Here is a 26,026-nt window from a genome sequence, read left to right on the forward strand (position 1 = left end):
CCCTCATCCTTACCTTCAGCACACCACTGTACTGCCATATGCATAAGCTCATTTTGAAAAGTAAAACCATGATTCTTTGGTATTTGATCACGTAAACATGCAGAATATTTTTAACATCAATTACTTCCTCCATTTCATCAATGACCTTGATTTGCAAAGCTCAGATCATAATCACTCTTGACAAATGAGATGAAATGTGAAGTGTGTCATTCTTCTCTATGACTTAATTAAACATTTGAAATATTCTGTTTTCTAAATACTGCTGTCATCATAGGGGCCACACTGATGTCAATGACCTGATCATTTCCATGTTTAAGACAAAAGTTTCAAATTCCTTACTGAGGTGGTTAGTGCTCACTGGTTTATAAATACTAGCGAATCAGTTTGAAAGTGTTTCATGATTTCAAGATATCTCAGGAAGTCAGCACTTAGGGATTGAGACAAGTGGGCATAGCTTTACTGGAAGACTATCTTGAGTAAACCTTGTGGATTAGAAAAAAAAAAATCTAAATTTAGAAGACTCAAGTGTTGCCAAATATTAGGTGTGTGATTAGTTTCAATTACCCCACTCATAAATTTTAGATGATAAAAGCTATCAAATTCTCCTTAAAACTATCCTTATATTAAGGATGAAATGGATATTTATATTTCTTTCCAAGATTAAAACATAGTTACATGAAATGACATCTATATATCTATCTGTGTTTAAGATGAGAAAGTTGGTTCAGGAGATTAGTCATTGATTAAGCAATAATACTTTGAATTACTTCTAAGTTACTGCTTCCTCTGGAAGAACAAAGTAGTCAATGAAAGGGATGATTCACTGGGTTCAAATCATGTGCTACACTTACAAACTGTGTGGCCTTGAGCAAGTTTCTTAAATTCACTAAGCTTCGGTTTCTTCATATGTGCGTGAAGCTAATAATAAAAATACCCGCTGGAGGTGTGTTAACCAATTATGATAATGTACACTAATGAATTATAATGACTGGCACAGAGTAAGTTCTTAAACAGTAGCCAATGACATTGACTAGCGGTAATAGTACTAGTAAAAAGCATCTATGTTTTGATTAACAAACAATCTTTTTTCTAGAGTGAAATAAAACATTATGCTTCTCCTAAAGGTAATTACATACTATTCTCATGATCTTATAGCAAGAGCAGGGACTCAGGGAGGGAATTAAGCTGTTATATTGAATAAGGTGTAGAAACATAGAGTTCGGAGCAATGGGGCTATGTAACTGCACATTTTTAGCCACATCTATGGTGTGTTAGAGAAAATTTTGTTTCTATAATGCCAGGAGAGGTAACTCAACACATGAAGACTGTTCTTGCAGCAATGTTCAAGACACTGAAGAAAGTTCAAGGCACTGATGGCATAGAATCCCGACTCTGCTCTCCACCTGAATCAAAGGGTGATTTGCTCTATTGCCTGCAATAAAATGTTTATATCAAATATAGCCCTATGAAAGATACCTAGAGGAACATGGAAGTTTTCTTCATTTCTTCCTTCTTGAGGAACTGGCAAGAATTTATATCTGGTAGAATTAAGCAAACTTTCCCAACGCTGAATCTCATGCTGTTCTCATTTAACTTAATCACTTAGGGGTTTCTGCTGCTATCCGCAGGCTCCTCCTTGCTAAATTTTGGATATGGCTTATGTATTTCCTCAAATCTTTATTAATTGAGAGATGGAAGCTAAATATAACACTTCCTTGTAGCATCTCTCTGAAAAATTCTCCCTTTACCCATGAATTGCTGGAGCACTTTGGCATTCTCTACTGGATCTAATGTTTCAACCTTCTCTGCAGGAATCAATCAATACCCATCTGCTTCCCAGTAAGGAGAAAAGGATTGAAATGGCTAAAGTACCTTGGCTGGAAAAAGTCTTCCTCCTGTTTGGAAGTAAGAATAACATCTTTTTATTTGCACACAGAATGATAACAATTTAAACATCACATTAATAACTACCTTGTTGGGAAAAATGAGTTGAATTACAGCATTAAATCATACCATACGTAATACTGATCACCTTAAATAAAAGTAACATCACGATTTAATATTGTGTCTAAGAAAATAGTGGTGGAAAATGTTATATCACATACTAATGACAGACTCTCTCCATTTAATCTAAGAGGTGTGCCTTTTGGCAATATGGTCCCCTTTTCCCATTACTCAGCTTCTCCACCACTAACAGTCTCTTTTTTTACGTGTACTTACACATCATCAAAGCCATAAAGCCAAATTCTGTGTTATATTAACTTCCTTTCAAGGCCTACTGACTTTTACAAGAAGTTTCTTTATCAGGTCAAGGATTACAGTCTCACTTTTGCTCTATTTTTTATGGGTAATGTTCCCAGAGGTAAAAGAGCTCCCACATCAGAAGCTATTACTGAAATTATCGAACATAGAGGGGCTTAAGTGGCTTCAGCAAGATCTGGATTTCCGCATGTGAGATCTATTTCGTCTTCTGTACAGTGATTGAGAACCTGATACCAGTTCTTTTTTTCTTTGTAATTTTAATTTATATTTCAGATTCAGGGGGTACCTGTGCAGATTTGTTTCACGGATATATTGTTTGATGCTGAGTTTTGGGGTACAATTGATCCTGCCATCTAGATACTGAGCATAGTACCCAACAATTTTTCAGTCCTGGCACCCCTCCCTCTCACTCTCCTCTAGTAGTCCTCAGTGTCTATTATTGCCATCTTTATGTCCATAAGTACACAGTGTTTAGCCCCCTCTTATAAGTAAGAACATGCAGTATTCAGTTTTCGGTTCCTGCTGAGGATAATGGTCTCTAGTTGCATCCAGGTTACTGCAAAAAACATGATTTCATTCTTTATAATGGTGTATCATATTCCATGGTTTATATGCACCGCATTTTATTTATCTAATCCACCATTAATGGGCACCTAGGTTGATTCCATATCTTCGCTACTGTGAAGAGTGCTTCAATAAACATATATATGCATGTGTTTTTTTCAGCAGGCTCATTTGTTTCCTTTTGGATATATACCTGGTAATGGGATTCCTGGGTTGAATAGTAGTTCTGTTTTATGGTTCTTTGAGAATTTCCAAACTGCTCTCCACGGTGGCTGAACTAATTTACATTCCCATCAACAGTGAATAGTGTTCCCTTTTCTCCACAGCCTCACCAGCATCTGTTGTCTCCTTGCTTTTTAATAATAGTCATCCTACTTGTGAGATGGTATTACTTGATGGCTTGAATTTGCATTCATCTGATGATTGGTGATGTTGAGCACTTTTTCTTATGTTTGTTGGCTGCTTGTGTGTCTTCTTTTAAGAAATGTCTGTTCAGGCCTTTTTACTACATTTTAATGGTACTATTTGTTTTTTGCTTGATTAATTAAGTTTCTTACAGATTCTGGATATTGAACTTTTCTCAGAGGCATAGTTTGTGAATATTTTTCTCCCATTCTGCAGAATATTTGTTTACTCTGTTGATAGGGTTTTTGTTTTGTTTTTTGCTTTTTTTTTTTTTCTGTGCAGAATCTCTTTAGTTTGGTTAAGTCTTACTTGCTGATTTTTGTTTTTAGGTACTTAGTCATAAATTCTTTCCCAGGGCTGATGTCTAGACTGGTGTTTTCTATGTTTGCTTCTAGGATTCTTACAGTTTGAAGTCTTACATTTAAATCTTTAATCCATCTTGAGTTCATGATTGCATATGGTAAAAGGTAGAGATCTCATTTCCTTCTTCAGCATACGGTGAAGGCAGATATCTCACCACCGTTTATTAAATAGGAATTTCTTTCTGTGTTGCTTATTTTTGTCAACATTGTCAAAGATCAAATGGTGGTAGGTGTGTGACTTTATTTCTGGGTTCTCCATTCTGTTTCATTGGTCTATGTATCTATTTTTGTACCAATACCATGCTGTTTTCGTTACTGTAGCCTTACAGCATAGTTTAAAGTGGAATACTGTGATACCTTCACGAAATTGCCACTTCTAAGAAACTGGTGGATTTTAACAAAGAGATATCTTTTTTTTTTTTCCATTTCTTTTTCCTAAAAGCACAGTGCCTTAGAATATAACATACTGATTTCAACTTAAAGCATTTGTGTGTTTTATGTACATTTGCTTAGAATCCTTCTTTTGTACTTTTTATTTTTTATTTTTTTCTGGAAATGGAGTCTCACTCTGTCATCCGGGCTGGAGTGCAGTGAGGCATTCTCAGCTCACTGCAACCTCTGCCTCCTGAGTTCAAGCAGTCAGGCTCCTAAGTAGCTGGTACTACAGGTGCACACTGCCATGCCCAACTAATTTTCATATTTTTAATAGAGATGGGGCTTCACCAGTTGGCCGGGCAGATCCCAAAGTCCTGACCTCAGATGATCCACTCACCTTGGCCTCCCAAAGTGCTGGAATAACAGGTGTGAGCCACTGTGCCCAGCCCTTTGTATCTTACTGGCTCTGCCGGGTTCTGCTGGGCTGACCGGCTCTTCTGGGACTGGTTCTGCCCAGTCCTTCAGCTCAATGTGTTTCTCAGCATTCTGTTTATTTTTCTTTCAATAGACCCATAGTTATTATTGTTTACCTTACGTTTTACAGCACACGCTGCTTTTATTTTATTTAATCATCTATTAGTGAATCTATTGTCTTTTGCATATTTGTATTCCTTGTCATGTTGTGAAAAATCATTTTTTTAAACTTGGGGCAGAGCCATTTTTCTCAAGCAGTTGGTATATACAAAGGAGCAATGCTGCAAAGTGCTCTTAATTGAAATGCTTAAGAATCCTGTGTTTACATTTATATTATAACTCGGGTCATAGAAAAAAACTGTTTTCGGTCAGAGCAGAAGTCCCAGCAATCCATTGTAACCACATATGTAGTTATTCAGATTTATCCCCAATTTGTTCATAGGCCTTTATTGGGGGAGAGGCAGTCTTGACTAATTTACATCTCTTACACATAATATTTGAGAGAAGACTTTTTAAAAAATCACTGTTTTTGATTGTATTATTCATTCAACATATGGTATGTTCTCTTCTCTGTTCAAAACTGGGTAGTCTGGATCTCTTTAAAATATGTCTCTGTCATGGGCAGTTGTGTAATATTCAAAAGGCACGGTGAAGATTAAGATGAGTAACAGGCCATATCTCCAACTACTAGCCTGACCCACACTTGATATTGGCTTGCTTCCTAAGCACTGGTAAAACCGGGGAAACGAGAGAGCATGCAATATCCTGGCACAGGTAAATAAGAGGTTGTCTGACCAACAACCTTAATGAAGTATAATCTCTTGGGGGAAAAGTGAATCAATGGAGAACAGTTTTGCTATGTCCACGTCCTTGTTTTTTTGGGTTATTAAGCAGTGGGAAATCAGGATGGGGGACTCACTCACTGTCATCGCTCCAGCAGACATACTGTGTTCTATTAGAGAACTTGCACGTGTACCAGCTAATCTCCTTTTCTCATCTTTAACTCTAAGTCCCCACAAAAATTTTGAGCAGCTGGTAAATAATTAAGATAACCTTTTAAAATAAAGACTGTTTTAGAAATCAGATTTCCATTTTTCTTAAGAGACTTACAAACTCTTCTAGGTAATTTGCAGATAAATTAGAGATGTGTTAGGAAAGTTCTAGAAGTTGATAGCAATTAGCTCTAACTGCTTTCTCCTTCACTGTGTGCAACATGCAAAACTGACCTGCCATGGTTTGGGTCAACTAGCACCACAAAATATTACTGATTACAATGTTTATTTGCACAGTTCCTTTATCCAAGAAGATCTAAGTCCTACACAGGGCCATTAATTCTTGTAACATTCCACGGAAGCAGCAGGTTCTGCTCTCCTGCTGTTGACAGAGGATCTAAAACATGGGTGGATTCAACGCCCATTCAAAGAAGGAGCTTTCCTGATGGCAACTGATACCTAGTGGTCACTGGGTTTTGACAAGTGGAAACTGGCCAACCTTGAGCCAAATTTTTGTCTCACATGTTTTTTTTCAAACCCCATACTAGTGGCAACATTAAACAGAGAAGATGTGTGGTTTTTCTTTAAACACCCAGATTTCTGACTGGTTAAGAATGGAAAGATCCAGTAACACTAGAGTCCACTCCCATGGGGCCAAAATCTACTGTATTTGTGTAGCTTTTGCTTCATTTGAGGAGCAAGCACAATTTTTACCTGTCCTGTTTTACTTTTTCCTCTTTCCTCCCTAGTCCCTGCAGGCATTTGTATCAGGACACCTTGTCACAAATCTTGTGATTTTATAATCAGCTGAAAGGCTGTTCATGCCTGCAGCAACTGTTCTCCCCTGATTAGCCTGCAACTTCCTTGAGGGAGGTAGTGTGCCTTCTTCATGGTTTGGTTGCCCAGTACTTTTCTTTTCCTTTTTTATTTTTTTGAGACTGAGTCTTACTCTGTCGCCCAGGCTGGAGGGCAGTGGTGCAATCTCAACTGACTACAACCTCCGTCTCTCAGGTTCAAGCTATTCTCCTGCCTCAGCATCCTGAGTAGCTGGGACTACAGACACTCACCATCACACCTGGCTAATTTTTGTATTTTTAGTAGAGATGGGGTTTCATCATGTTGGCCAGGTTGGTCTCAGCTGAAACTCCTGACCTTAGTGATCCTCCTGCCTTGGCCTCCCAAAGTGCTGGGACTATGGGTATGAGCCAGCGCCCAGCCCTGGTCTCCAGTACTTTGAAGAGTGCCTGTCCTGTAGTAACTAAGTAATCAACATTTGATGAATTTAAAAAGTGATGAAATAATGAATGCTTTAAAGTGACATTTGAGTCAAGCTGTTAATTACTGAAACTATTTATGCTAGAGAACTCTCTCGCCACATGGAAAATGGACTCAGGAGGCTTTCAGAATTGGACTTGGTTAATTGATTTTACGTTTTCTAAAATGACCAGTGTCTGACAGAAGAGGCTCGGATCAGTTGGGATTTCAACTCTAGAGTCAAGGTGGTAAAGCATGGCCATAGAAAATGATAACCATGTAGATGAGTGAAGTTCAGTGTAGTTAGATAATAGATTGTGCGAACAGAGCTTGGAGGTTTGGAAATGCAGCCGTTCTGCTGCCTTGTTCTTCTAGTCTGCTCTATTCTAGATGTTCCTCCACCATAATTTCTGAGCATTAATTGTGAATAGCCCCAAGGAAAATGTCCCTTCTTTTGTAAAACTTGCACCAACAACTTCTTTTAATGGCAGAGTCTATGGCAAAGGGTATTTTTCCATTGCCAAGTTGAGGAGTAACCTAATTTAGTTACAAGAATGTATGTAATATTTCTTGCATGTGATAGAAGATTAATAAATATTATTTAAATGGAATCTGGATCTCAAGTGAACGTTAAGAACTATATTTGAATTTAGATAGATGTTACATGCAAAACTGTACTATATGTTATTTATTTTTGTACCATGTGAACATAATCTCAAGTTCTGAATTCTATCACCATAGAAGAATGCACAGCAAAATCTGAAAGTGATTTTTCATGACATCATACCCAATAGGCTTCTGTTCACATACGCATAGACACATCCGGGTTACTATCTAGAGGATAGCTATTATCAAAAATTTGATATAACAAAAATTTGATATAAGCTTTTTCTGTTTTGCTAATTATAAAAATAGTTGTTGAAGCTAGCATAAAATTTGAAACAATAGTTGATTGAAAAGTAAGGGAAACACAGGAACAAACGGTAATCCATGCAAATTTCTAATTATCTCCACATTAAGTCACAGATTCAAGTTTTATACTTAAGTTAGCTTCTTCTTTGGAATCCAAAGAAGACACCAATAATGGCTAACTGATGAACTTACTATTCACTTACTTATAGTGAAGTAAGTGCTCCTTTTCTGAGTTTACAGTAAATCACAAGGCAAATTGAGACAGATAGGCTAATACAGTTGAGATTGCTATTTAAGTAGCTGAATGCTTCTTCCAAATGAAACCTCAATCTTAACAACATCATTAACTCATAAGAATTCTAATTTAGTGATGATCAAAAAAACCACTAAAGTTCTCTAAGACATCAAACAACTCCTAAAAAGTAACAGCAAAATAAAGCGTACTTCAATAAGAAAGTGCGTAAAACACGCATGTTATTTGCATAAATATACATATAAGTTCTCTCTAAAATTTAAAAATATATGTGTATTGATTTTTATGATTATGCATTATTCTAAATAGTGTTTTTCTGTATTTGTGTTAATGTACTTAGAGAAAAATAATTATAATTAATGATGCCTTGGTATATTAAAATTATATATTAAACAAAAATGGTGGCCTAGAGTCCATCAATATTTGCCATGGTAATTGGAAGGATCTTGGATTAATAATAATAAGCATTGGAAAAATGGAGATTTTCATACTGAAAAGAGAAAATGAGATAGAATAAATGAGAAAATGAAGATCAGTTCACAGGGCATACTTAGGAAACATAAAGAAACCTGTAGCAAAATTTATGAACCCACTGGGACATAATGTTTACCTCTTAAGAAAGCATATTCAAAGGCGTCATGATGGATCAATGCTGAGTATTATTTTAGGTTCTTCTGTGCTTAGCTATCCACCTGAAAAAAAAGAAAAACTAAAAATATTACATAACATATATAGGAGAGATTTTTTTTTACAATGCTTGATGTGTAGGTTATTTTTCTTAAATTACATTCTTCTTTTATTTAATAAATATTTCCTGAGCTCTTACTATGAATGAGGTGATGTTTTAGTAGTTGGAGACACATTATGAGCAAAACATAATCATGTTGCCCATGACATTTATATTCTATTTTAGGGATTTTTAAAAAGACAAATACATAAATAAGCAACAGGTAGTTTACTTGTCTACAATGTCATAGTTTTCCAATTACCAAGGGAATACCAATAACTGGGTGCAGAGATTTCAGCATTTTCTGTGTGGTGTTAGACAAATACTCGGTGCTCTCTATTTGCTAGGCACCACACAAGTACTTTGACACAAAGATGAATAGAACACAGATGGTTTCTGTCTTCCTGGAGCTTTTGAGCTCCTCATGTTCAGAATGAAGTGTACATCAGATGATCCTTTAGATCTGCTCTGAGTCTAATATTTCATCCTGTTTCCATGTACAAAGGCAACATGTGCTTCCCTGTTCCAGGCTCTTGACTTGGAAAGAGGCCTTGTTGGGGGGACCAACCAGTTTAGTGACGCAGGATTAAGAGAAAATGTTGTTGTCCAGTGTGAGACATCAGAAGTCCAGTTGAACCTATGAGAGACATGCTCAGAAGCCAATCAGATAATCACGTACAGCTCCTTATAGCAGTAATTCTAAAGATATCTGGAACATGGATCAGAGAAAAAAGGTAAGAACAAGAAATAGCAGTTGAATGAACCAGGAAGTTGTATGAAAACGTGAGACAGCCAGCTTACCTCTGCTGAATGCTTATAGACTCCTGACAATCCATTTCATGGATTGTTTGACTTTGTTTAAAAGGCACCAAAACCCTGGAAGCTGCTTTTTTTTTCCCCAGTGGAGTGAAGGGTGGCTGTTCTCACCTGTTTGTGCAGTTACTCATATGCTTTTTCAAGGTGAAAAGAATGGTGTGGATGATTGATACAGTGTTTTACCATGAAAACAGCAATACCTACTGACCAAATGAATACCAAATCCATGACTCTGACTCTTCTCGGCACAGAAGTTACCCAGGGTCTTCTTTGGTCCAAGTGCTGGTGGACATGAGGAATACAATGGAGAGGAAGGCTCCTGTTCTTGAGGGGACTAGAGTCTGGAGTGATGCAATGACACTGCAAGCCTATGAAAACACACAGGTGCTCTATCACAAGGCCCTCAAAAGCAGTATGTGTTAGTGTTCTTGAAACGCCTTCCAATGGACATACCCATAAAAGAACAGCTGTTGTTTAGCATGCTCAAACAGATAAATCCAGTATCTTTAAAGCAGGATAATAATGATGGACAGACATTATTATTATTTCATCCAAATGACTTGATTTAATAAAGTGAAACCAATGTCAAAAGACACTGTGACTTTTCAATAGGACATTGTTCTATTGAATGTCATTGGTAACAAGTTTAACCAATGACAAAGTTAATTGACTCAGCAGTTCTTTCTTCCACTGGCCCCTCAGTTCTGTGTATGTAAAATTACAAAGAAAAAAACTATATCTCATATTTCTTGGTTCCCAGAGTCTATCACAGGGCCTGGTACATAGTATACTTGCAGAATGGCGGGAAAAGAAGTGTGCAGAAGATGTTTTATAAGACATCATCTTGAAAATTTTACAGAAAGTAAAAAAACTATAAATATTTGAGATGATTTTTAGAACAACTTTTAGTTTTACTCATATTCTCATTGAAAAAATTATTAGTGCACCCAGTATATTTTTATGTAGTGCAGTATTTTCTCTTAAAAAATAACTGAAAACCAAGAATGCCATGCACTGCTTCTTCCAATAATATTCTCACCCAGTGCAATGTAAAGTTGGTTTTAAGTAAGGCACTTAATGTCTAGCCCTATTAAAATCTGCAAACACTGGTTGCCTAAGGCAGACAGAATCTTAATTTGAATTTTAAGTGGAAAGTTAATTGTTTTGTAAATTAATCAGTAATGTGGCTTAGCTCTATTTGCCTGGTTAATTACTTTTCCCTGTCCTGTTAACTTTGACTTTACAAGGGGAAATAGTTTCTTGTGCTCCTATTTTCATGGTTTGCTTATAAGAATTTTGTGTGTCTGTGTGTCTGTGTGTGTTCGTATGTGTGTGTGTGCACACTTGCATATGTTTTTCATTTGTGCGGACTTTTCGCTTATGTCTTATAATTTTTCATATTAAACAATGCATTTTGCTACAGAAAATAGAAATACTTCATTTCTCTTTATACTGCTCAAAATCCTACTGAAAATTCACAATGTGAAGGACATTGTTTCAGAGAACTACTGATCTACCAAAGCTTTTATGCTTTATAAGAGATAAAGTTATGCAGTAATGCAAGCTTTCAATTAGGTTTATAGGTAGGTCTATAAAGGTTTGTGGCACATAGTGGGTCAAGAGTATAGCCTTAGGTGTCTGAGAAAATAGAGTTACCATATTGGCCTTTTTAACAGTTTGTTGTGAGGCTTTGGGTCAGTTATTTAAACTTTATAAATTCCAGTTTCCTAGTAAAACTGATACAATAATAAGTCCTTTCTAATATGGTGGTTGGGAGGCTCATATCATACAGTTAATTAATCATGATAGCACTTAATACTTTTAATTGTTCATATACTTCATATAACTTAGTAATTATTAAGTAGTTCTTATGATTAGTATTAAGTAATGTTTATTAAAATATATTATTTTAAGCATACATGGTCATATTAAATACATTATCCTACATGCCTTTTCTCTTCTTTTTTATAATTAACATGACTTAAACTTGTTGTTAATTGCTACGGATTCAAAAAATAATGAAAAACGCTCTGTTTTGGTTTTATTCATTATCTGATGTTACCATTTCTATTGCTAATTACAGTCTCTGCCTGTCTGGAAACTTCTGCCATGGACCCTTTGATCTCATTCAAGGCTACATATTATGCTTTATATTTCAGTAGAAAGGATTATTACTGGAGATTAAGAGATTTTGTTTAAAAATTTGTTTTTCAAGCAGTTCCAAAAATAAGCATGTGGAATACAGCTTTAGGCAACCTAAAAATGTGTGTGTGTGTTTTTAATTTTAGCCTTTGGAAAAGGTAAAACAAAAAGTTGTTAGTGAATCACCTGAAAAAGCAATTTTAATGGACTAATGAAGATGACCATAGACTCATGCACCTGTTGGTCACTAAGAAGTCCCTATAAAATCAAAGGAAAGTTTCTCTGTATTGGTATTAGCTAAGGACTCAGAGACATGAAACTGTTCACTCCATTGCACTGAAATTAATACTTACTTTAGCCAAATATTTGTTCAGTGGTGGGTAGGTCATTCAGTATCACCACCTAGTGTGTAATTAAGGAATTATGATGATGGGGACAAGCATGGAAGGTGGAGAAAGGGATGTCAATGATAAATTCAGCACAGGGAACTCTCTTAAAGTCTAAATAAGGAATAATTTTATAGAAATTGCCAAGATTTACCCAGTAGAAACTCCTTTAAATAAAGCAGTCGATTTCGAATTTCAGTGAAGCAGGTGTGTTCTAAAAATTGCAAAGGCTGGCCATGCAAAAGTTTTTCAACAAAGTGCTAAGCAAAGAAGGAAAATGTTTTAAACACATTTTATATCCTAATTAACCATGAACATATATGCCAATATACGAAATTCCATTTCTCTAGCTCTCTTTGAGGAGACGGTAGGTAACACAGAAAAGAACGTGAGCTTTAGTTCTACCTCTAAATTGTATTTCCATAGATTCAACCAGCAAAGTCTGTGTGGCCTTAAAAAAGGCAGTCTCTCCTGAGTTTTAATTTATTCAATTATAAAAGGGGAGTAATGACCCCTGCTTTCTAAAGCTGTTTTAAATATAAATTAGAGTGATATAAAGAACCTTTTGTATAGAGAACATTTAATACTCAGCAGCTGCTATTACTAGCAAATTCTTCCTGTTTTAAATTTTTTTCCAGAAATCATTAGAATTAGGGTGTTTCATATCAATTCTGCACATATAAATTATTCATTAATTTATAGGAAAATTTCCGCAGTATACAGCTTTGTTTCGGATTTCCAGTACTTTAGTAGAGACATCAAATATATCACACAAAGTACACAGACCTGTCCTTCAAATACGTCAGAATTCATCCTACAATCAGGTTGTAATTTTTAAAAATGCAATGAAAAGCAGGAGAAAGGTAAAATCATGTCCATAACACTATTTTCATCATTGATTTTTAAAATTCATTTTCACCAGGCTTTATTCATCTTGGAAAAATGAAATATTTTTATGGGTGATATAATATGGGTGAAGCTCCTAAGCACGAATAGACCCTTCTGAATTATACAATTTCAATTTTTTGAATTTGTTAGTAGCTAGATGTTATGGGCTGGATATTTGTGTCCCCCCTAAATTCATGTGCTGAAATGTTAACTCCCAATGTGATGGTATTGGTGTGAGGTGTTTGAGAGTGAAACTTTGGGAGTTGTAGATGAGGCCATGAAGGTGAAGCCTCCACAATAGTATTAGTGTCTTTATAAGAAGAGAATGAGACTAGAGCTTACTCTTTCTCCCTGCTCTGTGAAGTCACCTCATAAAGACAGTCTTCTGTAAACTGGGAAGCGGGTCCTCACCAGAACCCAACTACACTGGCACCCTGATCTGGGACTTCAGAAGAATGAGAAATAGATTTCCATTTTTCAAGCCACTTGGTCTGTGGTATTTTGTTAAAGCAGCTTGAATTGGCTAAGATACTAAGCAATTTCTATGCAGGAAAGAGTCCGTTTTTAAGCAGAGCAATTGAAAACAGATCACACAGAGGTGGTGAAAAGAGCGGTCGAGCAGGATGGTTCACTCCTGTAATTCCAGCACTTTGGGAGCCTGTGGTGGGTGGATCACTTGAGGTCAGCAATTCAAGACCAGCCTGGCAAACATGGTGAAACCCCACCTCCACTAAAAATACAAAACTTAGCCAGGTGTGGTGTTGTGCACCTGTAATCCCAGCTCCTCGGGAGGCTGAGGCAGGAGAATCACTTGAACCTGGGAGGCAGAGGTTGCAGTGAGCCAATTTGAGCCACTGTACTCTCCAGCCTGGGTGACAGAGACTCTGTCTAAAAAAAAAAAAAAAAAACCAAAGTCTCTTTTAGACAGAGACTCTGTCTAAAAAAGTGCTCTACAGAGCACTTTGAGGATAGAGAACTGGAAGCACAGCTGGCCATCATGAAAAATGAACAAGATGGTGGCTCCAGAGAACATACAGCAATGCACAACATTGTTTTGGGAGTAATGCAGAGATCTACCGATATGTTCATGTATTCTCTCAGGACAAGATGGTTGGCCAAGTATGGTTAATTAACAGTAAAACATAGTTAAAAATAAACACACTTGAAAAACTGTCATCACAACAGAAAACTACGAAGCAAATCCAGAAAACAAAAGAAATTGACAATTGCTTGATAGGCAGAAGCAAAAATTATTTCAAACAGTCATAAGAATCAATAGAAATTCAAGACTACAGAGTTGAGTTAGGTTAAGGGTTACGGGGCATAAAACAATCTGACAGTGATTTGTATGCTGTCATTTATGAATAAAAAGTATTTGCCTGTGTTATGCAATTTTCAGGGCTGAATGTGATTAAGCAAATTTAATTACTAAACTTAAATCATGCCTTATGATAATTTTGACAGAAAGAAAAGCCCAAGGGAGGGTGCACAGGGGGTCGACATGAGCTCTCATTTCTCTATTGGATTCCTGGTAATATTGTGGTTCTTCATGGAAATGGAAGTACAAACTATTGAATAGTCGATGTTTCTTGCTCTGTAGTTCTAAATTAGAGTAAAAATGTTGTTAATTTGTTGTGTCTCTATTACTCCTGCCTGAATTTTGTAGCCAAGTTAATCATTTCAGGAGTACAGAAAAGTAAATAGTTTACTTTTATCTTTGAATTTAGGCCCCCTCTGTTTTTAGCAAGCTTAGTGTTACCATTTGTTTTTCTGTCTTTTTATTCCAGTGGCTTGTAGGACATGATTATTTAGAAGTATTACGGAGTTAACTGTATCATTGTCTGATAAGAAACATATTTGGATGCCCTGGGTCATTTCCTAGTAGGGAGTTAGTTCTACAATAATTCTAATGTGAACCTAGGGTTAATTTCTCATTCAGATCCTCATCTTTTGGCTAGACCAAGATGAGTAGTAAAGTAGCCAATATTTTTGAAAAAAGGAAGATATTTTAATGTAAAATAAGTTCCTGATAAAGTTCAAGGGTTAAGGGAAGAGAGGTTTAGAAATATACAAAGCCAAGAAATATGAATGCATACCTGGGACACAGCTCTCACAATGGCGGAGGCACTGAGAGGCAGAGCTGTGCTTCTGTCTCATGTGTTCCTGTATTGATGTGAAAGATCAGCACTATTTAAAGAGAGCTCCTAAGAAGTATACTACACAGGAATTTAGAAAAGAAATTTCAAAGAATCAGTATATGCCTTGATGTCCCTTACAATGTAGCTTCACTTAGTTCTTCAGTATTTCAATCAGTTATATCATTTCTTTTTTATTTTCAGTTCTGTCAATCCTTCCCTTTTCCCAGTTTGACAATTAAAGATTAAAAATATTTCCTGTTTAGACGTCATTTTTTCTTTTGTGTCTTTTTTTTTAAAGCTGTACTTCATTTTCTTTTCTTCTTCACATCAAAAAAATTACCTTTTCTGTACAATTTCACTTTCTCTCTGCTTCATTGGATGACCTTAAATCCTAATATAGTAAACAATGTTTTGGGCTCATTTCTTAAACTTTGAGAGTTTAAAATCTTATTTTCTCAAGATTAACCTAAGTCCCCCTCCACCACAAATCTGTAACTGATAGAAACTTGATGAAGAAAATGTCACGTTTTCTACATTAGCCTTAGGGACACCCTGAAGTTTAGCACTTAGCAGGTCAATGAATGAAAAAATTTCTGTAAATATTACATTTTTTTAAACCTTTTATGACATTCATAACATCAGTGTGATAAAATCATAACTCAGAGTACTGTGCATCATACCTCTTTTTTAGAAGACAGTTTACTTTATTCTCCTTTCGCCCTTCCTACCATAGTTTTTGTTTCAATAATGTCCATAAGTAACTCAGATTTTTTGAACCATTAAACTCTCCAAGTTTAATAAGCCAGAAGAAAACATTTTCTCCCATATTTGGATTTAAGGTAGTCTATTCAAGCAGAGAGAAAGTAAAATTGTAAAGAAAAGATCAGTTTTTATGATGTTAAGGAGAAAAAATAAATGAAATACAGCTTTAAGTTTGGAAAGATCGGACGGAGAGCTCAAGCTGATCTCCAAATGAAAATTGCTAGTGGAGTTTTCTCAGATAAACATTTATGCCTAGTATAGCACCACTGTTAGATTATCATTATTTTGAGAGGAGAGTTCCAATTGTCTTGCATTTAGGGGTTTCTATGTCCTACTGCAGACATGATATTAAAAAGTTGGAAAGCAAATTTGGTTAACACCTAATATAATACAGTTTAGTAAATATAGTTCCCTTGTCTTGTAAATATTTTATTTTGAGATATCGGCCATTTGCATAGACCCAAGGCTCTTATGCCATCTGCAGAATTCTAGTTCCTTGAGCCCAGGAAGACAAAACAGCAAGAATAACACCACAAAATAAGCTCATAAGCTAGCAAGCTGTAAACCACTTTATAGTTTAAATGCTATAGTGCTGGCTACATAAGAAAATCATCTGGTGAGATTTATTTTGGCAAAAAAAGATTTTATAAATGAAGATTATCAAGAAAATGCCAATGAGTAATTTTTCTGGCTTAAAAAACTCCAATATGTTTTAGATGCCAAGGAGAAGGACAGCCTTGTGTATTTAATTACTTTAGCTTATTTTGTCTTCTAGTGTGATCTGTTCCCTGATTTCACCCCAGCCTAGAGCTTGCTTTGAAGCTGTAGACAAATTAAATCAATCACTTGGATCACATGTGTCCCAAAGAATGTGGTTTCCCAGGTAAAAGCAATCTTTCAATCTCCTATCCTCGTTTCACTTTGGCATTTCGACAGCGTTGCAGAATTCTTCGGCAGATATTTTATTTTATCCCTTGGTCCCAGCAGCTCTTACTAAGAGTATCAGAATTGCCTGTACAAGGTGCACCTTTCACATTACAAGGGATTGGCTCATTTCTGGATGCTTATGCAACCACTTACAATTATGCCTAAAGGTAAACATACTGCTGTCTTCTTGGAAGACTGCGAAGTATAAAGAATGTTTATGTGCAGGTCTAGCCGTTCCAAGTACCCAAGTGTTGGTTTAGACACACCTGGGTTACCATCCAACTCTCATTGGCTGAGAAAGTTGCCACACCTGATTTGTAAGTTTCCCTGTTGAAGTCAATAGTAGGGGTAGCTCAGCCAGCCAGCGCTGGATTTTATCTAGCCAGAAGTAGCAAAGCAGCTCTTATTTGAAAAACCACTGGGTTTTTCATTACTACAGGAAAAACTGTTCTATCCTGTGGCACAGTGAACCTTGCTTCAAAGCAGACCTGGCAGCTCAGGAGTCCAGCCGGCTGAAAGCCATCCCAGACGATAATGGCAACCTATGCCTTACAAATTGCTGGACTGGTGATTGGTGGTGTTGGCATGGTGGGCACAGTGGCTGTCACCGTCATGCCTCAGTGGAGAGTGTCTGCCTTCATTGAAAGCAACATTGTGGTTTTTGAAAACCTCTGGGAAGGACTGTGGATGAATTGCGTGAGGCATGCTAACATCAGGATGCAGTGCAAAATCTATGATTCTCTGCTGGCTCTTTCTCCGGACCTACAGGCATCCAGAGGACTGATGTGTGCTGCTTCCGTGATGTCCTTCCTGGCTTTCATGATAGCCATCCTTGGCATGAAATGCACCAGGTGCATGGAGGACAACAAAGCGAAGGGTCACACTCTCCTGACGGCTGGAATCATCTTCATCATCACAGGCATAGTGGTGCTCATCCCTGTGAGCTGGGTTGCCAATTCCATCATCAGAGATTTCTACAACCCAATAGTGGATGTTGCCCAAAAACGTGAGCTTGGAGAAGCCCTCTACATAGGGTGGACCACGGCATTGGTGCTGATTGCTGGAGGAGCCCTGTTCTGTTGTGTTTTTTGTTGCAATGAAAAGAGCAGTAGCTACAGATACTCGATACCTTCCCATCGAACAACCCAGAAAAGTTATCACATGGAAATGAAGTCACCAACTGTATACTCCAGAAGTCAGTATGTGTAGTTGTGTATGTGTTTTTAACTTTACCTATAAAGCCATACAAATGACTAAATTCTCTATTATTTTCTCAAAATGGTCCCGAAGGAAACTCTGATTTGCTGTTCTTAACTGCCTAACCTTAATCACAGGAACTGTATATCAGCTATTTATGATTCTACAAGCTATTTCAGCAGAATAAGATACTGTTCTAGAAAGTACTAGATTGTTCTAGAAAGTACAGCAATTTGTTTTCTAAGACGGTTCAAGCATTTACTCTTTTTATCAGTTACTTCAAAATGACATTGCTAATGACTGTATTATTTTACCACTGTAGTTTCTCCATGACTTAGCATTATATACATAGATGAGTGTAACAATTATATCTCGCATAGAGACATGCTTATATGATTTTATTTAAAATGAAATACCTATCTATTACACTGAATAAATACAACTCAACTATTGTTTTTCAGGGAAATCATGGGTAGAATTGAAGAAGGTTAATAGTAATTGTTTAAAAACAGCTTAGGGATTAATGTCCTCCATTTATAATGAAGGTTAAAATGAAGGCTTTAATCAGCATTGTAAAGGAAATTGAATGGCTTTCTGATATGCTGTTTTTCAGCCTAGGAGTTAGAAATTCTAACTCCTTTATCATCTTCTCCCAGAGGCTTTTTTTTTTCTTGCATATTAAATTAACATTTTTTAAAAGCAGATATTTTGTCAAGGGGCTTTGCATTCAAACTACTTTTCCAGGGCTATACTCAGAAGAAAGATAAAAATGTGATCTAAGATTGTTTTAGGAAAGTGAAAATTTTTTTTTTCCTATTATGTTTTTGTATTTGAAGAAGAATGATGCCTTTTGGCAAGAAATCATATATGTATGGGTATATTTTAATACATATTTGAGTACAGGCCTTGAGGTTTCATCAGCATAAGTAAAAGAGCAGGAGAAATGTCTTGGTTTTCAGCTGGCTACCATAAAAACAACAACAACAAGAAATGAAGTTGTCCTTTGAAAACTTCACCTGCTCCTTTGCAAGTACCTAAGTCATTTAGTGTCATTTTAGTTCTGTGAAAAATAAACATCCTACTTGTTCCGTTTCTGTTTAGTTTTACCCAAATCTGTAAATAGTTTGTGCGTTTATTCCAAATTTGATAAAACTGACAATCCAATTTGAAAGTTTGTGTCTACATCTGTCTAGCTTAAATAAATGTGTTCTATTTGCTTTATACTTTTATATTAATAAATTGTACCTTTTTATAATTATTTGACATTCTTTCACTAGTCTCCTTTTGTTTTATTAACTTGTAGAAGAGTTGAAAAACCTGATATTTTTTATTCTCCAAATTGAGAAAGACTGTCAAGGTTACCTTTGAAAGATAAACATAGCATTAATTTTTGAAAATATAAATTACTCTAGGTTATTTAACAGCAATGTACCTTATCATCATTTGATTTCTATACCAATATTCAATGCAGATAACGTATTTATAATTTAAGATAGTACTATAGATTCACACAAATCTATATGTTATAAATATTATGTATGTAACAGCTGTGTTTTAAAATTTTTCTGTAGCTAAATGTATATTTCTACTTCTGGGAAATAATAAATAATAGTGGCTAATGTTCTGGGAGCATGTATTACATTATAGGACCTCTACTGCTCATATGAATTATGTTATTAAATCTTTTACGAGGCTGATAATGTTATTAATTCAATTTAAAGATGAGGCTATCTCTGAACAGTTCATTGATTACCCAGTAGAATCAGGAGATTTAAAAAAGGGCTGTCTGACCTTATAGCTCAATACTTTCTCTCAGGGAAAGGGAATTTTTTTTCAGCAGTGTCTAGTTTAGAAACTAATTTTTGTGAAAATGACATGCTTAAGTACTATGAGTTGGGAAAACTTATAGTTAGTTATTTTTTTAAATTGAGACAGAGTCTCACTCTGTCACCCAGGCCAGGGTGCAGTGGAACAATCTTGGCTCGCTGCAACCTTCATCTCCCAGGTTCAAGGGATTCTCCTCCCTCAGCCTCCTGTGGAGCTGAAATTACAGGCATGTACCACCATTCCCGGCCAGTTATTGTTTTTCTCCGTATGGGTGATTCCCTTATACCCCAGTGCTCATTCATCTTAGTCAATTCTGCTTTTTTCAGGTTAAAACATTTATAAAAGGAAAAATATAGCAAAAATAACTGAGCACCTTGGAGAAGAAATCCGTAGGTCCCATCTTCTAAATACCAGTCAACTATTTTTTTTTCTTTTACCTAGAAAGCCCTTTAATTTCTCAAACTCTATTATTTATCGCCTCTTTTCTCTAAAACAGAATAACACCTCTAGTTTTTCTTATGGGATCACTTTGAGTATCTCTGAAATCTTTCTACAACTTGCCACCTTTACTTCAGCTCATCTCTTACTTACACAATTGGAAAAGCTTCTAGACTTGTGTTATTGTCTGCAGAGTCTTTTTCCATCAACTGTCATCCACACTCTTACCTTAGTTGTTTCTAAAATGCAAGTCAAGTTCCATCACGGTCTGCCCATAAGCTCTGTAAGGCCATCCCATTGTCTATAAGGTAAAGTCCAAATGTCTTCGCATATGCTATTTTCTGACAGAAAGGAAAAATTATCTTATAACTTTCAAGGCAAATTTTATCAGAATGTTTAACATCCGTGTATAACCAGTATAAGAACAATTATAAAGTTAATGTGCCTAAATTAGAATAATTAACATGCCGGAGGCCTCTTTAATATTCTGAAAGAGATACAACGACAACTATGAAATGATTCAACTGGTGGAAAATTACATGCAACAGAAAGTTTTATAATGTATTTGTATGGGGAAAAAAGTCCTGTGATGGAAAAGATAGGAGAGGTAGAGGAGACGTTGTTATATTCACATTGTAGCTAGTTGGTTTTATAACTTGAGGCAAAGTTTAGAATCCAATGTATCTCAATACAATTATTATTTTTCAATTATCAGACAGAGTAATAGGCCATAAGGTCCAACAGGATTATAACAGGATATAACATTCATTGTGTTAGTGAATTTGGAACATCAAATGTGTTGCACCAATGAAAGGCAATATAAAGAGAAACAAGTTTTGAAAGAGTCAAATGAGAGAACTACCCCATACCCACCCCTAAGCAGTAAATTTAGAAAAGTTCATTAGCTTCAGCCTCAATCTCTCCTCATTCATAAAATGAAGGTAGGATTATTATAGGAAAGAATTATATAAAATAACTAGTCCAATGCTAGAGTGAAGAAATAGTGGATCACTTCTCTTTTTATAATATTCCTCCTTAAAATTTCTTGGAGTTGTATGTAAAACATGCACATAAATAAAATAAACTAAAATGGAGAATAAAATATTGAAATAAAAATTTTTTACATCAGATATTCATTGTGAATCTTACCAACAGGTTATTTCATAATAAATTATATTGCCCTGGAAAATGGATCTTCTACTGAATTAAGAAAAAGATAGAGGTAGTTTAATAATTTTACCATTAATCCAGAAAGCAAAAATGTTACTATGCTAACATCTTTTTTTCCCAGTAAGATTTAGATAACTGTTTTAGGATATGCATTTAAAATATTTTTCATTTATTTTTCTAATCCATTTGTCCAACCTTAAATTACTAACATTATTTACAGCACACAAAATTTCCAGATGTTTTGGAAATGTTGTGTTCTAGAGGGCTTCTCAATACTTATCTCATAGACTGCTCAAAAATAACAGTATGCCTTAGTAAGTATGTTGAAGATTTGTTTTAAAAAATAAAAAATAAGAAATGTGGTGATTACGGAAGCTATTGTCTTTTGATAATTATTTCCTTTCACATGGGAACATCAGTTAAGTTAGGAACCCATTACATTTTCTAAAATGTTTTAACCTTGCCAAAACGTTTATGTGTTGGATAAACATATTACCATTTCATTAATGGTTATGCTGTATGTGGTTTGGTTTGTAGTGGTTTGGAGCCCAGGAATGAAGTCGGCAATTGTATACAGATCCCAGCTGTGTCACTTACTACCGTGTGGCCTTAGGCAAATTACTTAAGCTTCTAGTGTTCTGCGGTCCTCATCTGTAAAATGGGAGTCAAAATTGTGCCTGAGTCCTAGGGTTGCTGTCAAGATTCACTGAGCAGATATATGCCAAATCTTTAGCACGGTACTGGGCAAATAATAAATTAGGTATCAATCTGGGCTATTCTAGCTACTTTTTCAAACCAAAACATTAATAATAATAAAAAAGAATATTTTAATAATAATATTTTTAAATTATTATATCACATTAATTTAATGTTTTTTTCTTTTTCATACTATACTACTTGTTACCCTCATCATGACCCCCCTTCTGCTAATTCTGTATCCAAAATGACTGCCTCGTGAATTGTGAAACAGCTATTAAGCTACAGCACTCTAAGTGCTGGGGAATGCAATGATGGACAAGACACAGTTTTTGCTTTCAAGGAATTTGAAGTCTAATAGGAAGAGACAAGAGTGAGGACTGTAGCCTTACTGCATACTACCTATGTTTTTGGTGTTTTTCTTTCCTTACTTCATTGATCCTTTAAAAATTCTATGAATTAGATATTAAATTATGAGAACCTGGAGTCTCAATTTTATATATATACATATATATGTATATATATAAAACATTATAATATATATAATATATTACCTTGAATTAGGGAATATATATATATATATATATATATATATATATATATTCTCCCTAATATGCATATAGTATGTCTCAAGTCTTCCCTGTGACTCACAGGTCACAGCATTCTTTCTCCCTGCACTGCAGAGTGACCTCCTCATCCATCTTTTCTACATTTTCACTCCTTTCTCCTTCCCCTCCTAACCTCTAGATGATTTACTGCTTTTGGTGTCTTACATCTATTACCTTCACCTGTGGAATAACATTCTATTTTTTGGACTCCAATTGTGAATCTTCTACTTCCATTCACCAGGCCTCCTTTTCTTGTTCTGAGAAGGACTTTCCTTTCAGTATCCCTGCAACCCCCTCCTACCAACCGTGATCCAACTGCTGAAGCAAAGCCAATCAGTTGCAGAGGCCCAACAGGCAGAGGCTGGAAGCTTTCTGAGAAATGTCGGGAGCTGTTACCTTCCAGGAAGAAAGAGAAGCATTGTGTTCAACCGTGAGTCTAAGAAGAAGAAAGGGATTCCTGGTGCAGCGGCCCAAGGCCAGGCCTGAATCTCTGCTAGAATTGAGAGAGTGGGAGAGAAACTCAGGCCCTCCTTGATTAACAAGTAGTCCTGGAAGGAGGGAAGCCTTTGTTCACCTGTGTTGTCTTAGGGAGATAACCGTGGGGGCAGAAAAGCCTTGGGAGACTTATTCATAGGCCTGGCTTCCTACTTAGCCTGGGGCCTTGGAGATTGTAAGACCAGAGCATGAGGACACTGGAGAGATGGGAGTGCTGGCTGCTTACCAGGCTCCTAGTAGCCAGACAGCAGCTTCAGGTCACTAGATCACCACCTACAGCAAGAATTCCTGCCACTCCGGGGTTGGCTATTGCTGGTGGGAGCAACTTGACTTCCACAGGGTAAAAGATCCTGAAATTCTTTAAGGGAACACCAACTAGGACCCAACAACTAAAAAAGTGAAAGAAACTACTTCAAATAAGGCAAAGTTGATCCTCAAATTCAGAACTCTTTTTTCCTAGCCCTACAGACAAGTTCAGTATCTTAAATGTGGAAAACCAAACCGGATAAACAAAACCATAAAACATCAAATGGTCTAGCCTTCTCTTTTCTTCTGGTTTTCTGCCATGGGCCCCACAGTGCCTATATTCTGGTCTTGTCAGACTCCATGTCACTTCTTTGCCATCCAGAAATTCTGTCCTTCAGGTATTTGATCACCAGCAATCCCCTCGTCATCCTTTATTTCAGGGCTGGTTGAAACCCCGAACTCTGCTTGTCCTCTTCCCTCCTGGCTGCAGCCACCTATCTTCTCCTGTGCCAGACCATGCTGTACTGTATTAGCCCCGTCCTGCTGTGAGAGAGAAGTGTGTCAACCACCCCACGCCCCTACATTATGGCTCTCTGGGCTCCCTTTCTGTCCTTCAATTCACCCTGTATTGTATATCCCTTCACCTACGTGCACACACCTATGGGTAGATACCTCTTCATAGCTATACTGGGATCCTCTTTGAAGAAGCAACTATAATTTATTAGATGCTCATTGCACATTGCTAAACCCACTCCCTGACCCTTTCCTAACTGCTTGCCTGTCTCCCTCCCTCCCTCCCTCCCTCCCTTCCTTTCCTTCCTTCCTCCTTCCTCCCTCCCTCCCTTGCTTTCTTTCATGTAGGCTGGAGGGCAGTTGGTGCAATCAGAGCTCACTTCGTCCCCAACATTTCGGGCTCAAGCAATCCTTCCACCTCAGCCTCCCAAGTGGCTAAGTCTACAGGCTGGAGCCGCCATGCCCAGCTATTTAAAAAAAATTTTTTTAGAGATAGGATCTACCTATGTTGCCCAGCTGAACTTGAACCCTGGGCTCAAGCAATTCTCCTGCCTCAGCCTCCCAAACTGCTGCGATTACCAGGATGAGCCACTGCGCCCTGATGATTCTTTTTCAGATGCCAATAAAGTACATATGAAAATGTTGAAAATGAAAATAACTTTCTAGAAAAATAAAAAATAGCATAATTGAGCATTTTCTGATTCAGGGAAGAGTTTATACAACCTTTCTTACCAGCGAGCTAAAATAAAATAATAATTGGCATTTCTCGTTTAACTTTTTTTAAAAGATAGAATAAATGATTAACACAGGCATAGAGCGAATAATCTCAATCCATCTCCGTACTCAGCTCTTTCTCTCTTGCTTGTTTTTTCTGATACCCATCCTCCTTCTTCCCCATCAACCTCTGTGGTTATTAACTCTGTTGCCTAGGGTTGCTGCTCTCTTTACCGACCTCTGCATTTTGCAGTTAAATTGTTGAAACCCTCCTGAGAGGGAAGGGAGTCCATGATTGAAGTTCTTTTTCCTTCGTTTTTCTCTGTAACCTGGTACAAATATATTTGTGTGAGCATTACAAATGAATCTTTTCCCCTATTGTTATTTTTTTATGTTGCTTTTTTACTTTTGATTTGAAAGTATTGTTTCATGGCTACATGGAGATCCTCTTTGAAAAAGAAACTGTATTTTATTAGCTATTAAAGTAAAAAAAAATGCTTTAGAAATCAAACTGCTCTCCAGCTTTAAAGCTGAGAAGCTCTCCGAGGAAAAGGAAGCCTAACCTCATAGTTCAACTGCAGCCCCGCACTGAATCTTAATACAATGCTTTTTTACTTGTATTAAAGGAAGAAAAGTAAACAACAAACAAAAAAAAATGATTCCGCATTGGGCCCTGCTCTGACTATGAAACCGTCTTCACAGAATTAACAAGAACTACATATCAGCTTCTGAAACAGAAATATAGTTACAATTAAGCATTAATCAGTCTTCACTTTGGTCCACTTCCTTGTAACCAAGAGTCACATAGCACCAGACACTGACACTTTGCATACCCACTGTTTCTCTAGATAGGATCTCTGAAGTTAGATTCATAAGGCTTTTGTTTAAGAATTGCTCAAGATGTTCTTGAGATCCTGAATTCCAGCAGAAGGCTGATGTAACCAGTTTGTAGAATCCCAGAGAAGAAGGAAATCAGCATGATGAGGCAGTTCTTCCTCTCCTCACCCCATGTCTTCATTCTGCACTTTTCCATCAATCAAGGATCCCACATTTCTGCTCTCTCTTAGTTCCTTAAAACCTCAAGCCCCATACTCCTTGGAGAGGCGGGTTTGAGGTTTCCTGTCTTCTCCTCGTGTGATGATTAAACTCTGCCACCGTCCCTGGTCTCAGTATATTCACTTGCTGTGCATTGAGCAAATGAACCTATTATGGCCACAATCATTACTTGCTATATAACACAAAATCTCACAACTTGGTGACTCAAAACAAGAACTATTTTTAGATACCATGATTTTATGGGATAGGAATTTAGGCGGGGCTGGGCTGGCCTGCAGCCTCAACTTCAGCTAGCAGCTGATGTATAAATTGTCAACAATCTTCCTCACTGCCTGGTGCCTTGGCAGTGATTCCCCAAAATGTGATCTTAGGGCCTCTCCAGCCTGTCTTTTCACCAAGGGAATTTGTCAGCAGGACAGCTGAGAGC

At 36.7% G+C, this 26,026-nt stretch overlaps 1 protein-coding gene across 1 annotated transcript; it reads left to right on the forward strand.

Moving 5' to 3' along the window:
* Positions 1-16,968: 16,968 nt before the first annotated feature.
* On the forward strand, positions 16,969-19,099 carry CLDN8 (claudin 8). The gene has a single exon (XM_003927683.3). The coding sequence runs from the start codon at positions 17,174-17,176 to the stop codon at positions 17,846-17,848; it is 675 nt and encodes a 224-aa protein (XP_003927732.1). The 5' UTR covers positions 16,969-17,173; the 3' UTR covers positions 17,849-19,099.
* The last annotated feature ends 6,927 nt before the right edge of the window (positions 19,100-26,026 follow it).

The sequence above is a fragment of the Saimiri boliviensis genome, chromosome 18 (genome assembly GCF_048565385.1).
Source record: "Saimiri boliviensis isolate mSaiBol1 chromosome 18, mSaiBol1.pri, whole genome shotgun sequence".
NCBI classification, from domain to species: domain Eukaryota; kingdom Metazoa; phylum Chordata; class Mammalia; order Primates; family Cebidae; genus Saimiri; species Saimiri boliviensis.